The following is an 18,656-nucleotide window of genomic DNA, read 5'->3' as shown; positions in this document are numbered from 1 at the left end:
TATGTGAGTTTCTCAAACATAGTTATTATGTAATTTATATTATTTATTTCAAAATAGTTGACAACTTATTTCCATTGACAGGATATTTCCATTCTCCAAACAATTTACGTAAGATGGTAGACAGAACCTACTACACGGATGGCGTAGAATTAACTTATCAGGCGAAAGATCATCTTATCTCATTTATTATTAATGTTGAAAATTACAATTGCAATTATCAAACTTCTGCACATTATGGTCAATACATGCCACTAGTGCACGTGCTAACCTACGGTAACATCCATGGAGATGGCATGGTAAGATTTTTTACTATTACAATGTCCGTACATCTTTTGCATATATTCTTCTAAAGCTAAACTACATTGCTAACTACATGTTATTATTATGTTTTTCAACAAAAAATCCCGAAGGATTGTGTGCCTAATCTAATGTTTCTGAAAGGTCACCTTGATGTTATGAGCTTACGGCCAGGTCATCCTAGGCTTCACTATTGTTCATACCGGATTTCTAAAATCGGTGAAGACATGACAATCAAAGATTGAAAAAAAATGTATGGACAATCGTAGGGAGCTACTTGGAAGCAATATTGTGCGAAGTGCAAGAATTGGAGACATGATAATCTCCATTCTCCGTAATGGAGAGTCGGGGCCTATCTTGTTTTATGCTATTTTACCTTAGAGAGGGTAGTTAGGTCCTAGCTAATACTCATGATCATGTGCTAAGAACAATTAAGTAGGGTTGGTTAAATGACTATGATGATGATGAGTATGACTTGTTATTATGATAACGAGTAGAAGTTGTATGATGATGATGAGTTGGACTTGTTGTTATGATACCAATGATGAGCTATTTATTATTATTATTATTATTATTATTATTATTATTATTATTATTATTATGCATAATGTTAAGTTATTATATATATATCAGTGGGTGAAATGAATATGGATTAGATTCAAGTGGAGGCAACATGATGAGTTATTATATATACCAATGGGTGAAATGAACATGGATTAGATTCAAGTGGAGGCAACATGTGGTGCACATCCTCCACTTGAATCTGATCGATGTGCACCACATGTTGCCTCCACTTGAATCTAATCCATGTTCATTTCACCCACTGTTATTATTATTAGTGGGTGAATGTGCACCACATGTTGCCTCCATTTGAATCTGATCCACGTTCATTTCATCCATTGTTATATATAATAACTAGTCATGATCATAAAATCATATGATAAAAGTATTGTATATAAAACCTATACAAATACAGCGACAATAAGTTGCATTTTAAAAAATACAGGAAAATTTAGCAGTAGCGCTTTTCGAAAGAAACGCTGCTGCTACTTACTATTATTAGTAGCGTTTTTCCCTACCAAGCGCTACTACTAACTAGGTATAGCTATATCGCCTTACTAGTAGCGCTTGTACAAGCGCTACTAATAGCTATAAAACAAACGCTACTACTATGGTTATCCCTAGTGACAGGGTGTCGCTGCGCCATGGCAACCGCGGCTAAAGGAGGCTGGTCACCGGGTAGAACAAGCCCCCCAACCAGGGCAGACCGCGGCGCGGGCTGCAGCAACATGGACGGAGAGCCTGTCGCCGCTCCTGACGGCACGAACACCGACTAGGGAAGAGCTCGAGGAACCTTGGCAGCCATAGCTGGAGGAGGCTGGTTGCTGAGCAGGACAAGCCCCCCCATCCAAAGCAGACCGGCGAGGTGTGTTGCAGCAGCACTGATGGAAAGTCTACCAGCGGTTCTCCGCCGTTGCTGACGCCGGCAGCATGTCAACGCATCAGCAGAGCTCAAGGGAGCACGAGAGAGCATGGCTTCAACGGGAGAGGAGAGAGGACACACAGGGGGTACCGGATCTAGTCGAGGTTATCGCGGGGGAGATCGGAGGAGAGAGAAGGGGTCGCGTCAAGCCCCCCATCCAAAGCAGACCGACGGCTGTGCTGCAACAGCATTGCCAGAGAGCCTACCGCCAGTTCTCCGCCACTGCTGACGCCGGTAGCATGTCAACGCATCAGCAACATAGACGAGCTCAAGGGAGCACGAGAGAGCGTGGCTTCAACGGGAGAGGAGAGAGGACACGCAGGGGGTACCGGATCTGGTCGAGGTTGTCACGGGGGGAGATCTGAGGAGAGAGAAGGGGTCGCGGTCAAGCCCCCCGTCCAAAGCAGACCGGCGACGTGTGCTGCAGCAGCAATGACGGAGAGCCTACCGCCGCTTCTGACGCGGGCAGCATGTCAACGCATCAGTAGCATAGACGAGCTCAAGGGAGCACGAGAGAGCGTGGCTTCGACGGAAGAGGAGAGGACACACAGGGGGAACCGGATCTGGTCGAGGTTGTCGCGGGGAAGATCAGAGGAGAGAGAAGGGGTCGCGGTCGCTCACCATCCGCGGACGCGAGAGCCCAGCGACGTGAGCATTTTTCAAAATAACCTCTCTCGCTGTGTCATTCTTTAAAGATGTATGCAGCGAGCGATAGAGAGTGATCTATCATTGATTTTGCTTAATTTGGCTGGGGGGCCCAACCTCCTACACCGCCACACCAGTTTCTTGAAATAGACCCATGGCATATCCGGCCGATGTTGTATTGTGATAGAGAATAATTACTAACTTTGGCAGGATTTTGATGTTAGTTCCACAAAAGGATAGTAGTACTTTCCAGCTTTTCCAGCTAACTAGTACTCCCTCCGTTTCTATTTACTCCGCATATTAAAGTTGACTCAAGTCAAACTTCGTAAAGTTTGATCAAGTTTATAGAAAATAATATAAACATTTACCATAACAAATTTATACTATGTGAAAGTACATTCAATAATAAATCTAATGATGTTGATTTGTTATCATATATGTTAATATTTTTGTTTATAAAATTGGTCAAAGTTTACAAAGCTTGACTTTGACCAAAGCTAATACGCGAACTAAATAAAAACGGAGGGAGTACTCCCTCCGTTCCGAATTATTTGTCTAGATACAGATATATCTAGACTTATTTTAGTGCTAGATACCTCCGTATCTAGACAAATCTAAGACAAGTAATTCGGAACGGAGGGAGTAATACATAGAATGGTAGAAGCAGACAAGCGCTTTTAGGATGGTCAAGTAACTGATACATCCAAAAATAGAAATAAGAAAGCGCTTTCTGCACTGTGGTAGTAGATCTTAAGATGACTGAAACGCACAAAAATAGAAACGGAAAAGTGCTTTCAGAAAGCCAACGAACGTAAATGCAAAAGGATTGGTAGTAGTTCATCATGTCTGTTGGCTAAAAGAAGAAACAAACCAGAGCTGGCAAGCAAATGGGCTTTTGTTCAATGGCTAAACCAAACAATCTGCATATTACTTAGTTTTGCTACCCGTGTTTTTTTCCCTCGTTGCAATCAAACCTAATCAGTTTCTAAGTATAGATAAATATTTGCAAACAGATGCCACAACGAAACCTCGATTTCCAAATACTGAACCCTGAGCAAACATCTATCCTCGTACTTCTGGAAACCTACTAAGCTAGTAAGATGTTGACAGAAAGCCATGTAATCAGATTTCAACAACTCGGATTTTGTTATAGAAAGTCGCTATAATTAAACTTCTTAAACTACAGATGGACTGGTCTTAAATGCAACACCCTCTCTTGATAGTGAACTGTAACACTGGTGGCAAGAGGATAGGGACTCCCAGATCTTTCAGAAAGGAAAATGTATGGACAGCTTCATCATTTTGGGCCCATGGCACCTATGAAAGGAAAGGAAGGAAAGGTTTTTTCCCAAGGAGGCCCGGCCACACCTTTGCAGGATCTTACTGACCTTTGGTAGCAAATCTTTCACTCTTGGGGGCACTCAGGTAGTACGCTGTGCAGCAGTAGTTGTCTGTCCACTTGCTGGTGATGTTTTTCTTTCTCTTCTGTTTTCATTTGTCATGTTCTTTTTAACTTGCAAGACTTTTACACATAACTTATAAATATACTCCCTTGCATAATTCTAAGAGAAAGGGCAATCAAACACCACACAAGTTAAAGTTCATGCTATTTCAAAAGGAAAATACTACACATATTGAGTCAAGATATGCAAGCCTTGGTGAGCAGTTGCTATAATAATTCCCAAGGTATCAAGGTAGAGGCACACAAATAAAAATACTCGGTTCAGCGCATAGTAACACCACATCGGAACAATGAGAAACTATTAGGCATTTTACTTGCTTAGATCCATGGAGCACAAGCTTAATAGCAGGTCAAAGATAAGAACCGCATGAGTCATGCGAGTATTTCATATATAAACTTGGCAGATGTAAAGAAATGCCAAATTAAATGATAACTAGCCCTAGAAGAGGTAGTGATTATCTTTCAACTTTAATGGAGAAAACCTCTACATGAAGCCATAAACATCCAGGTCATAACAGACATTGAAGCATTAAATGCTAACTAAATCAGAAAAACTGTTGCCATTACACTACAACTTCTAAATTGACATGACAGATACAGACAGGCTTCCTACTTCACAGCTGAAGCTCGAAATAGGCATGTAAATTAAGTCCGGGAAACTGAACATGGCTACAAGCTACTTCTAAAGACGCCTACAGATTGGCAAGAGCAGGTACAGAGAATAACTCAGACCAAACTGCAGTGTTGGAGCCTACAAGGCGATCAACATAGCATGTCTCTTACCTGATTGTTACAAACTTGTTTGTGCCATGCTTGGCCCAGAAGGTCTTCAAGTCAATTGGATTATTAAGGTTGTACCCTTCACCAGCTAGCTTCTCAAGAACCTTTTTGAATGCACCTTGGCTCATCTTCCTTCCAGCAATACGTGCGCCCCGGCGCTTTGTGTTCATTGGCAGCGGGTATGTCGAAATAGAAGTTGTGCAGCATGCAGACTGCCAGCCACCTGCACCCCACCGGTAGCATTGCTGGGGAGCTCCAGTGCATGAGCACACAGGTGTTGGTATCCTTGAAATGTCAAAATCAATACCATTAATTACCATTTCCACAGGCTTAAGAGGACCCCTGCTTCGGGGTGCACGGGCCTTGGGTGCCCCATCTTCCCCTGGAGTAGCAACCTTCTTAGGCTTCTTCGGCTTCGGCAACTTAGGCTGACGACCTTGCTGCCTCTTCTTTACCGGAGGCTTGCTTCCTACCACAGAATGCTCTTCAACCAACGGTGGGGCAATTTTTTCCTCCTCGGGCACAGGAGGCTCCTGTGGCTGCATCATCTGGAGAGTGTGCGCACCACGCGCATCTGGCATCATCCCAAAACCTGTAGGGTGGTGATGCACAGCATGTCCAGGATGTCCAATATGTCCAGCAGGCCCAAGAGGAACAGCATGAAGGACCTTCTGCTCACGGGAATGTTGATGCTGATGCTGATGCTGCTGTTGATGTTGGTTCTGGTGATGGTGCTGGTGCTGCTGCTGATGCTGATGCTGCGAGGGGTGCATCCAGGCCTCATTGCGCACAAAATCCATGTGAATAGCCGGCGGCTCGGTGGGCATGCCACCAGAGGGTTCGCCGTTACCATAGTCGCGGGGGTGATGTGAATGTGGCGGGTGGTGCAGGGCGTTGTGGTGCTGCAAGAAGGTGCCGTTGGGGAGCAGCGGCTTAGTGTCCCGGTGGCCGCCGGCCACAGATGGCATCAGCTGCAGGCCGAGGTTGCCTTTCATCGTCTCATAGAAGCCCCAATTCCGAATGCTCAAGCTGCCGTCGTCGTCCATCTCGGCCGGCCCTGAACAAACGAATCGAAATCCAAGAAAACCGAGATTGGAACGAGAAATGTGCTCTTCTTTCGGGCTCTGGACGGTCAGGCTATACCCACCATTGCATTCCAGACGCCAATCCCTGGGACCTATTTCCAAAAACAAGCAGAAAAAAAATCAGGGATCCGTAAGCAGGGGCGGATCTAGATGGTGCGCACCGGTACACCCAGAAATTGCGATTGGTGAGTGGGATTTAACAAATCTCTGATTGGGAACAACCCTCATACCTCAAAACCCAATGGCCCGAGATTGCGGACGGGGCGGGGACAGCAGGGACGAAATTCGGCGACAGGGAAGAACGGGGACGGCGATGGAGGCGAGGCGCGTGAGAGGGGCGGAGGGGTTGTGGGAGTGGGGGTGCGGAGGGGTGGGGGTGAGGCGTCGGCGGTAACGCAGTGCTACGGCAGGGCACGGCGTGGTACAGTCTAGGAGAGATGGAGCCGCCTTGGGTCGGATTGGTTAGGTCAGGAGGGCCGAGGCTCGGGGCGAGGAAGACGAAAGCAAGGTACAGGATGGTCTAGAGAAAATGGCATATTTCTTTCTTGCACTTGGACACAAATGCCACGCTTTGGATAAGACCCCACGTGTAAGCGGCACCGAAATGGCGCTTCGTCAAAGCCAAAACTGCCGAGCATCTCCAACCGAAATATGTAAAGTTGAAATGTATGATCGAGTAAATACCACGGAATTACAGCAACAGTTAGATTTATTATCTTCTATGGAAAATTAAAGCATCTGCAGTCGGACGTCTCAAACCCTCCTCAAACACCCGGATGGTCGGCCGGTACCGGTCCAAAAAGTACGACCCAACCGGGCACCTCAAACCGGCCTCAAACGCTTGGGCTGACCGACACCCCTCATATGCAGCCTAATTCTAGGGCGGATATGGGAGGCCCGGGCACGTCCGTCAGGTCGGATCTGGACCACGTTGGCCCACCCTGACCCTGCATGTATTCATCCTCATTTGCTCCGAGATCAAATCCTAGCCACTCCATCACCCCCTGCCTCCAAGCTCACTTTCCACGAACTCCGACCTTCTCTGGCATGGCCGGCAATGGGTCTGAGTCTGTTGTCAGCCGATCTATGAACTAGGACATCGTCCCAGTTGGGCCCGAGGAGGAGATGGTCGTTCGCATTGCGCTTCGCCGCGTACGTTAGGAGAATGCCCGACAGCGGTCGGACTCGATCTGCCGAGAAGCCATCGCCTCAGCCCAATGGCGCCTGGATCCAGCGCGCGGTGCGTCGTCGCTGCCTCACCGGAGGCGGTGCACTCCATCTGGCGTCGGAACGCCGCGACGAATGCGCAAGCCCTTCGTTGACGCGCCGCCACGAGGCCATATGTGGCTTGTCCGCTGAGGCTATGGCGTGGTGTGTTGGGGAACGCAGTATTTCAAAAAAAATCCTACGATCACGCAAGATCTATCTAGGAGATGCATAGCAATGACAAGGGAGAATGTGTATACGTACCCTCATAGACCAAAAGCGGAAGCGTTTAGTAATGCGGTTGATGTAGTCGAACGTCTTCGCGATCCAACCGATCCAAGTACCGAACACACGGCACCTCCGCGATCTGCACATGTTCAGCTCGGTGGCGTCCCTCGAACTCTTGATCCAGTTGAGGCCGAGGAAGAGTTTCGTCAGCATGACAGCGTGGTGACGGTGATGATGAAGTTATCGACGCAGGGCTTCGCATAAGCACTATGACAATATGACCGAGGTGGAAAACTATGGAGGGGGGCACCGCAGACGGCTAAGACAAAATTTGGAGTGCCTTTGGGGTGCCCCTGCCCACGTATATAAAGGAGGGGGAAGAGGAGGCCGGCCTAGGAGGGGCGCGCCTATAGGGGGAGTCTAACTAGGATTCCCAATCCTAGTTGGAGTCCCCTTCCTTTTTCCAAGAGGAGAGAGAGGGAAGGAGTAGGAGAGGGAGAAGGAAAGAGAGGGGGGCACCGCCCCCTCCCTAGTCCAATTCGGACTTGCCATGGGGGGGCCACCCCTTGAGGCCCCTATCTCCTTTCCCGTATGGCCCATTAAGGCCCACTACTTCCCCTGGCGAATTCCCGTAACTCTCTGGTACTCCGAAAAATACCCGAATCACTCGGAACCTTTCTGATGTCCGAATATAGCCTTCCAATATATCGATTTTTACGTCTCGACCATTTTGAGACTCCTCGTCATGTCCGTGATCTCATCCGGGACTCCGAACAACCTTCGGTACATCAAATCACATAACTCATGATACAAATCATCATCGAACGTTAAGCGTGCGGACCCTACGGGTTCGAAAACTATGTAGACATGACCAAGACACATCTCCGGTCAATAACCAATAGCGGAACCTGGATGCTCATATTGGCTTCTACATATTCTACGAAGATCTTTATCGGTCAAACCGCATAACAACATACGTTGTTTCCTTTGTCATCGGTATGTTACTTGCCCGAGATTTGATCGTTGGTATCCTCATACCTAGTTCAATCTCGTTATCGGCAAGTCTCTTTACTCGTTCCGTAATGCATCATCCCGTAACTAACTCTTTAGTCACATTGCTTGCAAGGCTTATAGTGATTAGCATTACCGAGAAGGCCCAGAGATACCTCTCCGACAATCGGAGTGACAAATCCTAATCTCGATCTATGCCGACTCAATAAACACCATCGGATACACCTGTAGAGCATCTTTATAATCACCCAGTTACGTTGTGACGTTTGATAGCACACTAAGTGTTCCTCCGATATCCGGGAGTTGTATAACTCATAGTCATAGGAACATGTATAAGTCATAAAGAAAGCAATAGCAACAAACTAAACAATCATAGTGCTAAGCTAACAGACGGGTCTTGTCCATCACATCATTATCTAATGATGTGATCTCGTTCATCAAATGACAACACATGTCTATGGCTAGGAAACTTAACCATCTTTGGTTAACGAGCTAGTCAAGTAGAGGCATACTAGGGACACTCTGTTTGTCTATGTATTCACACATGTATCAAGTTTCCGGTTAATACAATTCTAGCATGAATAATAAACATTTATCACGATATAAGGAAATATAAATAACAACTTTATTATTGCCTATAGGGCATATTTCCTTCAGTCTCCCACTTGCGCTAGAGTCAATAATCTAGTTCACATTGTCATGTGACTTAACACCCAATAGTTCACATCTTTATGTGATTAGTTCACATCTCCATGTGACTAATACCCAAAGGGTTTACTAGAGTCAATAATCCAGTTCACATCGCTATGTGATTAACACGCAAAGAGTGATCATGTTTTGCTCGTGAGAGAAATTTAGTCAACGGGTCTGCCACATTCGGAGTCGTATGTATTTTGCAAATTTTTCTATGTCTACAAAGCTCTGCACGGAGCTACTCTAGCTAATTGCTCCCACTTTCAATATGTATCCAGATTAAGACTCAGTCATCCATATCGGTGTCAAAACTTGCATCGACGTAACTCTTTACGGCGAACTTTTTGTCACCTCCATAACCGAGAAACATATCCTTATTCCACTAAGGATAATTTTGACCGATGTCTGGTGATCCACTCCTGGATCACTATTGTACCCTCTTGCCAAACTCTTGGTGAGGTACACAATAGGTCTGGTACACAGCATAGTATACTTTATAGAACCTATGGCTGAGGCATAGGGAATGACTTTTCATTCTCTTTCTATTTTCTGCCGTGGTCGGGTTTGAGTCTTTACTCAACTTCACACCTTGCAACACAGGCAAGAACTCCTTCTTTGACTATTCCATTTTGAACTACTTCAAAATCTTGTCAAGGTGTGTACTCATTGAAAAATACATCAAGTGTCTTGATCTATATCTATAGATCTTGATGCTCAATATGTAAGTAGCTTCACCGAGGTCTTTCTTTGAAAAACTCCTTTATGCTTTCCAGAAAATTCTACATCATTTCCGATCAACAATATGTCATTCACATACACTTATCAGAAAGGCTGCAGTGCTCCCACTCACTTCCTTGTAAATATAGGCTTCACCGCAAGTCTGTATAAAACCATATGCTTTGATCACTTTATCAAAGCATATATTCCAACTCCGAGATGGTTGCACCAGTCCATAGATGGATCGTTGGAGCTTCCACACTTTGTTAGCACCTTTAGGATTGTCAAAACCTTCTTGTTGCATCATATACAACTCTCCTTTAAGAAATCCATTAAGGAATGCAGTTTTGACATCCATTTGCCAGATTTCATAAAATGTGGCAATTGCTAACATGATTCGGACAGACTTAAGCATCGCTGCGAGTGAGAAAAACTCATCATAGTCAACATCTTGAACTTGTCGAAAACCTTTTGCGACAATTCGAGCTTTGTATACAGTAATACTACTATCAGCGTCTGTCTTCCTCTTGAAGATCCATTTATTCTCAATGGCTTGCCGATCATTGGGTAAGTCAACCAAAGTCCACCCTTTTGGATCCCATCTTAGATTTCATGGCCTCGAGCCATTTTGCGGAATCTAGGCTCATCATCGCTTCCTCATAGTTCGTAGGTTCGTCATGGTCTAGTAACATGACTTCCAGAAAGGATTACCGTACCACTCTGGTGCGGACCATACTCTGGTTGACCTACGAGGTTCGGTAGCAACTTGATCTGAAGTTTCATGATCATCCTCATTAGCTTCCACACAAATTGGCGTATGAATCACTAGAACTGATTTCTGTGATGAACTACTTTCCAATTCGGGAGAAGGTACAATTACCTCATCAAGTTCTACATTCCTCCCACTCACTTCTTTCGAGAGAAATTTCTTCTCTAGAAAGGATCCATTATTAGCAACGAATATCTTGCCTTCGAATCTGTGATAGAAGGTGTACCCAACAGTTTCCTTTGGGTATCCTATGAAGACGCATTTCTCCGATTTGGGTTCGAGCTTATCAGGTTGAAACTTTTTCACATAAGCATCATAGCCCTAAACTTTAAGAGACGACAGCTTAGGTTTCTTGCTAAACCACAGTTCATATGGTGTCGTCTCAATGGATTTAGATGGTGCCCTATTTAACGTGAATGCAGCTGTCTCTAATGCATAACCCCAAAACGATAGTGATAAATCGGTAAGAGACATCATAGATCGCACCATATCTAATAAAGTACTGTTATGACGTTCGGACACACCATTACGCTATGGTGTTCCAGGTGGCGTGAGTTGCGAAACTATTCCACATTGTTTCAAATGAAGACAAAACTCGTTACTCAAATATTCGTCTCCGCGATCAGATCATAGAAATTTTATTTTCTTGTTACGATGATTTCCCACTTCACTCTGAAATTCCTTGAACTTTTCAAATGTTTCAGACTTATGTTTCATCAAGTAGATATACCCATATCTGCTCAAATCATCTGTGAAGGTCAGAAAATAACGATACCTGCCGCGAGCCTCAACACTCATCGGATCGCATACATCAGTATGTATTATTTCTAATAAGGCAGTTGCTTGCTCTCCATTGTTCCGGAGAACGGGGTCTTAGTCATCTTGCCCATGAGGCATGGTTCGCAAGCATCAAGTGATTCCAAAAGCCCATCAGCATGGAGTTTCTTCATGCGCTTTACACCAATATGACCTAAACGGCAGTGCCACATATAAGTTGCACTATCATTATTAACTTTGCATCTTTTGTCTTCAAATATTATGAATATGTGTATCACTACGATCGAGATTCAATAAACCATTTATATTGAGTGCATGACCGTAGAAGGTTTTATTCATGTAATAGAACAACAATTATTCTTTGACTTAAATGAATAATCGTATTACAATAAACATGATCCAATCATATTTATGCTCAACGCAAACATCAAATAACATTTATTTTAGGTTCAAAACTAATCCCAAAGGTAAAGGGAGTGTGCGATGGTGATCTTATCAACCTTGGAATCACTTCCAACACACATCGTCACCTTGCCCTCAACTAGTTTCTGTTCATTTTGTAACTCCTGTTTCAAGTTACTAATGATAGCAACTAAACCAGTATCATATACCCAGGGGCTATTATGAACACTAGTAAAGTACACATCAATAATCTGTATATCAAATATACCTTTGTTAACTTTGCCATCCTTCTTATCCGCCAAGTATTTGGGGTAGTTCCGCTCCCAGTGACCATTCCCTTTTTAGTAGAAGCACTCAGTTTCTGGCTTAGGTCTAGCTTTGGGTTTCTTCACGAGAGTGGCAACTTGCTTGCCATTATTTGAAGTTCCCTTTCTTTTCCTTTGCCCCTTTTTTCTTGAAACTAGTGGTCTTATTAGCCATCAACACTTGATGCTCTTTCTTGAATTCTACCTTCGTTGATTTCAGCATCACGAAGAGCTTGGGTATCGTTTTTGTCATCCCTTGCATATTATAGTTCATCACGAAGTTCCAGTAACTTGGTGATAGTGACTAGATAACTCTATCAATCACTATCTTATCTGGAATATTAACTCCCACTTGATTCAAGCGATTGTAGTACTCAGACATTCTGAGCACCTACTCACTGGTTGAGCTATTCTCCTCCATCTTGTAAGCAAAGTACTTGTCAGAGGTCTCATACCTCTCGACTCGGACATGAGCCTGAAATACCAATTTCAGCTCTTGGAACATCTTATATGCTCTATGGTGTTCAAAACGGTTTTTGAAGTCCCGGTTCTAAGCCGTAAAGCATGGCGCAGTAAACTATCAAGTAGTCATCATACCGAGCTTGCCAAACATTCATAACATCTGCATCTGCTCCTGCAATAGGTCCGTGACCTAGCGGTGCATCAAGGACATAATTCTTATGTGCAACAATGAGGATAATCCTCAAATCACGGACCCAGTCCGCATCATTGCTACTATCATCTTTCAACTTATTTTTCTCTAGGAACATATCAAAAATAAAATAGGGGAGCTATACACGAACTATTGATCTACAACATAGATATGCAAAAACCACCAGGACTTAGTTCATGATAAATTAAAGTTCAATTAATCATATTACTTAAGAACTCACACTTAGATAGGCATCCCTCTAATCATCTAAGTGATCACGTGATCCATATCAACTAAACCATGTCCGATCATCACGTGAGATGGAGTAGTTTTCAATGGTGAACATCACTATGTTGATCATATCTTCTATATGATTCACGCTCGACCTTTCGGTCTCACTGTTCCGAGGCCATATCTGCATATGCTAGACTCGTCAAGTTTAACCCAAGTATTTCGCGTGTGCAAAACTGTCTTGCACCCATTGTATGTGAACGCAGAGCTTATCACACCCGATCGTCACGTGGTGTCTCGGCACGACGAACTATCGCAACGGTGCATACTCAGGGAGAACACTTATACCTTGAAATTTAGTGAGGGATCATCTTATAATGCTACTGTCGTACTAAGAAAAATAAGATGCATAAAAGATAAACATCATATGCAATCAAAATATGTGACATGATATGGCCATTATCATCCTGTGCCTTCGATCTCCATCTCCAAAGTATCGTCATGATCTCCATCGTCGCCGGCATGACACCATGATCTCCATCATCTTGATCTCTATCAACGTGTCGTCACATGGTCGTCTCGCCAACTATTGCTTTTGCAACTATTGCTATCGCATAGCGATAAAGTAAAGCAATTTTATGGCGCTTGCATCTTTATGCAATAAAGAGATAACCATAAGGCTCCTGCCAGTTGCCGATAACTTTAACGAAACATGATCATCTCATACAACAAATTATATCACAACATGTCTTGACCATATCACATCACAGCATGCCCTGCAAAAACAAATTAGACATCCTCTACTTTGCTGTTGCAAGTTTTACGTGGCTGCTACGGGCTTCTAGCAAGAACCGTTCTTACCTACGCATCAAAACCACAACGATTTTTTGTCAAGTGTGTTGTTTTAACCTTCAACAAGGACCGGGCATAGTCACACTCGATTCAACTAAAGCTGGAGAAACAGACACCCGCCAGCCACCTATGCGCAAAGCACGTCGGTAGAACCAGTCTCATGAACGTGGTCATGTAATTTCGGTTCGGGCCGCTTCATCCAACAATACCGCCAAATCAAAGTAAGACATTGCTGGTAAGAAGTATGACTATTATCGCCACAACTCTTTGTGTTCTACTCGTGCATATAACATCTACGCATAAACCTGGCTCTGATGCCACTGTTTGGGAACACAGTATTTCAAAAAAAATCCTATGATCACGCAAGATCTATCTAGGAGATGCATAGCAATGAGAAGGGAGAGTGTGTCTACTTACCCTCGTAGACCGAAAGCGGAAGCGTTTAGTAACGCGGTTCATGTAGTCAAACGTCTTCGCAATCTAACCGATCCAAGTACCAAACACACGGCACCTCCGCGATCTGCACACGTTCAGCTCGGTGATGTCCCTCGAACTCTTAATCCAGTTGAGGCCGAGGGAGAGCTTCGTCAGCAGAACAGCGTGGTGACGGTGATGATGAAGTTACCAACGCAGGGCTTCGCCTAAGCACTACGATAAATATGACCGAGGTGGAAAACTGTGGAGGGGGGCACCGCACACGGCTAAAACAAATCTTGGAGTGCCTTGGGGGTGCCCCCTGCCCACGTATATAAACGAGGGGGAAGAGGAGGCCGGCCTAGGAGGGGCGCGCCTATAGGGGGAGTCCAACTAGGACCCTAGTTGGAGTCCCCTTCCTTTTTCCAAGAGGGGGGAGAGGGAAGGAGTAGGAGAGGGAGAAGGAAAGAGAGGGGCAATGATACGTCTCCAACGTATCTATAATTTTTGATTGCTCCATGTTATATTATCTACTGTTTTGGACAATATTGGACTTTATTATCCACTTTATATTACTTTTGGGACTAACCTATTAACCGGAGGCCCAGCCCAGATTTGTTGTTTTATGCCTATTTCAGTGTTTCGAAGAAAAGGAATATCAGACGGAGTCGAAATGGAACGAAATCAACTAGAGAAGTTATTTTTGGAAGGAAACACACCTGATGGACTTGGACCCCACATCAGAAGATACGGGAGCTGCCCACGAGGGTGGGGGGCGCGCCCACCCCCATAGGGCGCGCCCCTGCCTCATGGGGTCCCCGTGGCTCCCCTGACGTGCTTCTTCTGCCTATATAACTTCATATACCCTAAAACTTCCAGAACGCACAATAGATCGGGAGTTCCGCCGCCAGAAGCCTTCGTAGCCACTAAAAACCAATCTAGACCCGTTTCGGCACCCTGCCGGAGGGGGCAATCCTTCTCCGATGGCCATATTCATCATCCCGGTGCTCTCCATGACGAGGAGGGAGTAGTTCTCCCTCGGGGCTGAGGGTATGTACCAGTAGCTATGTGTTTGATCTCTCTCTCATGTTCTTGAGATGATACAATCTTGATGTATTGTGAGCTTTGCTATTATATTTGGATCCTATGATGTTTCTTCCCCCCCCCCTCTTCTCTCTTGTAATAAATTGAGTTTCCCCTTTGAAGTAATCTTATCGGATTGAGTCTTTAAAGATTTGAGAACACTTGATGTATGTCTTGTCGTGGATATCTGTGGTGACAATGGGATACCACGTGCCACTTGATGTATGTTTTGGTGACCAACTTGCGGGTTCCGCCCATGAACCTATGCATAGGGGTTGGCACACATTTTCGTCGTGATTCTCCGGTAGAAACTTTGGGGCACTCTTTAGGTTCTATGTGTTGGTTGAATAGATGAATTGAGATTGTGTGATGCATATCGTATAATCATGCCCACGGATACTTGAGGTGACAATGGAGTATCTAGGTGACATTAGGGTTTTGGTTGATTTGTGTCTTAAGGTGTTATTCTAGTACGAACTATAGGGCTGTTTGTGACACTTGTAGGAATAGCCGAACGGACTGATTGGAAAGAATAACTTTGAGGTGGTTTCATACCCTACCATAATCTCTTCGTTTGTTCTCCGCTATTAGTGACTTTGGAGTGACTCTTTGTTGCATGTTGAGGGATAGTTATGTGATCCAATTATGTTAGTATTGTTGAGGGAACTTACACTAGCGAAAGTATGAACCCTAGGCCTTGTTTCCACGCATTGCAATACCGTTTACGCTCACTTTTATCACTTGCTATCTTGCTGTTTTTATTATTTCAGATTACAAAAACTATTATCTACTATCCATATACCACTTGTATCACCATCTCTTCGCCGAACTAGTGCACCTATACAATTTACCATTGTATTGGGTGTGTTGGGGACACAAGAGACTCTTTGTTATTTGGTTGCAGGGTTGCTTGAGAGAGACCATCTTCATCCTACGCCTCCTACGGATTGATAAACATTAGGTCATCCACTTGAGGGAAATTTTCTACTGTCCTACAAACCTCTGCACTTGGAGGCCCAACAACGTCTACAAGATGAAGGTTGTGTAGTAGACATCAAGCTCTTTTCTGGCGCCGTTGCCGGGGAGGTGAGTGCTTGAAGGTATATCTTTAGATCTTGCAATCGAGTCTTTTAGTTTCTTGTTTTATCACTAGTTTAGTTTATAAAAGAAAAACTATAAAGAATGGAATTGAGTTTGTCTCATACGCTTCATCTTTTTAATATCTTTCGTGAGTATGATGGAAAGGGTAATTGTGCTCAAGTGCTAGAAGAAGAGATCTCTAAAATGTTTGGCACTAAATATTTGAATGATGAGCATGATTGCAATGTTGTTAGTACGAATTCTTTGAATATCCATGATGCTAATGATGATTGCAGTAGTTATGATGAAAATACCTCCTACAAACATGTCAATTTTTGTGGAGTAGACTGGGTTTGCAAGTACACACCAAATAGGGAAGACAGATATTGCAAGAGGCATAAGTACTTAGAAACCAAATTGTTGCAAGAAGAGCTAGATGAGTGTGCTGAAAATTTAAGATATCTTACCCATACTTGCGAACTTTACAATGAACATGGTCATTTAAATATCAAATGCAAATTGTTTCATGACCGTATTGTGTCCAAAAATTGTGATGACTTGATTTCCCTTGCACATCATAATGAACTTAGTTTGCTCTTGGGTTATGAAGAAATGAAACGTATAACTGAGGGTATTCCAAAATTTAATCTCGATAAACTTCTTGGTTTTGATCTAGAGAAGATTTATATGTATTGTGCGGTGAATTGCATTGAAAATCCTTATATTGCCAATTACATAAAGAAAAGAAAACAAATAGAAGATGAAGAGAATACTAACAAAAGGGAAGAGACTTCCCAATATCCTCCTATTATTTCTTATGATGAATCAGGTAACGAGGAGGAGCCTCCTATTCAACCAATCTCATTAATAAGGAGCTCCAAAAGAGAATTGAACCCACGCATGATGTGGTGAAGAATAAGAAAAGAAAAAGGAAGAGAGGTAAAAAGATATCTCTACCAAATAATGTTGCTCCTATTACTATTGTGCCTCATGAAAATATAATTGTGGAAGATAATGATACTTCTTATGATCTTGACAATCTTTTTGGCACTTGCTTGGAAGAATATGATAATTGCTATACTATTGGTGCTATCCATACTATTAATGATGAGAGCGATTATGCTTATAATATGAAAAGGCCCAAGCTTGGGAATGCTATGTTTGATGAAGATGATGTTTTTGAGAATATATTTGCTGCAAATAATGTTTGTCCCAGGCTTGGGGATGCTACGCTTAATTAAGATGATATTTTTAGTATCCCAAGTTTTGATATGCAAATTTATAATGATAATAACATGCCTCCTACTTATGATAATTATTGTGATGATACATATGCTATAAAAAGTAGTGAGGATTATATTTATAAAACTTGTCATGATTATGGTTACCCCTTTTCTGAACATTACTCTTTTAATGTGGAAACAATTTATAGTATCCAAGTCTCTTATGATACTCCCATTATCCCGAATGAGAAGAATTTTGCTTATGTGGAGAGTAATAAAATTTCTATGCTTGTACATCATGAAAAGAATGCTTTAGGTGCTGGTTATATTGTTGAATTAATTCATGATGCTACTGAAAACTATTATGAGGGAGGAATATATGCTTGTAGGAATTGCAATAATATCAACTTTCCTCTCTATGTACTTAAAGTTTTGAAGTTATGCTTGTTTTACCTTCCTATGCAAGTCGATTCTTATTCCCATAAGTTGTTTGCTCACAAAATACCTATGCATAGGAAGTGGGTTATACTTAAATATGCTAGTCATATTCTTCATGATGCTCTCTTTATGTTTCAATTCTTATCCTTTATGTGAGCATCATTGAAATCATCATGCCTAGCTAGGGGCGTTAAACGATAGCGCTTGTTGGGAGGAAACCCAATTTTATTTTTGTTCCTTGATTTTTTGCTCCTGTTTAGTAATAAATAATTCATCTAGCCTCTGTTTAGATGTGGTTTTATGCTTTCAATTAGTGTTTATGCCAAGTAGAACCTTTGGGAAGACTTGGGGAAAGTCTTGTTGATCATGCTGTAAAAAACAGAAACTTTAGCGCTCACGAGAATTGCTGCCATTTTTATTTGGAGAGTGATATTTAGTTAATTATTTTTTCAGATGATTAATATATAAATTCCTAAGGTCCAGAAATTTATTTGAGAATTTTATGATTTCCATAAATATACGTTTGATCCAGATTACTACAGACTGTTCTGTTTTTGACAGATTCTGTTTTTCATGTGTTGTTTACTTATTTTGATGAATCTATGGCTAGTAAAATAGTTTATAAACCATAGAGAAGTTGGAATACAGTAGGTTGAACACCAATATAAATAAATAATGAGTTCATTACAGTACCTTGAAGTGGTGATTTACTTTCTTATACTAACGGAGCTTACGAGTTTTCTATTAAGTTTTGTGTTGTGAAGTTTTCAAGTTTTGGGTAAGGATTCGATGGACTATGGAATAAAGAGTGGCAAGAGCCTAA

The 18,656-nt window shown here is 42.9% G+C and overlaps 1 protein-coding gene across 1 annotated transcript; it reads right to left on the bottom strand.

Annotated features, from left to right (window-relative positions):
• Positions 1-4,242: 4,242 nt before the first annotated feature.
• On the bottom strand, positions 4,243-6,288 carry LOC123085222 (protein Barley B recombinant). Its single transcript, XM_044506846.1, has 2 exons — positions 5,983-6,288; positions 4,243-5,844 (listed from the first exon to the last, which is right to left on the bottom strand). Exon 2 carries the CDS (start codon positions 5,711-5,713, stop codon positions 4,667-4,669), a length of 1,047 nt encoding a protein of 348 aa, XP_044362781.1. The 5' UTR covers positions 5,714-5,844; positions 5,983-6,288; the 3' UTR covers positions 4,243-4,666.
• Between the last annotated feature and the right edge of the window lie 12,368 nt (positions 6,289-18,656).

The sequence above is a fragment of the Triticum aestivum genome, chromosome 4A (assembly GCF_018294505.1).
Source record: "Triticum aestivum cultivar Chinese Spring chromosome 4A, IWGSC CS RefSeq v2.1, whole genome shotgun sequence".
NCBI lineage: Eukaryota > Viridiplantae > Streptophyta > Magnoliopsida > Poales > Poaceae > Triticum > Triticum aestivum.
Note: the sequence above shows the minus strand (reverse complement) of the source record. Positions and strands in the feature narration are given on the sequence as shown.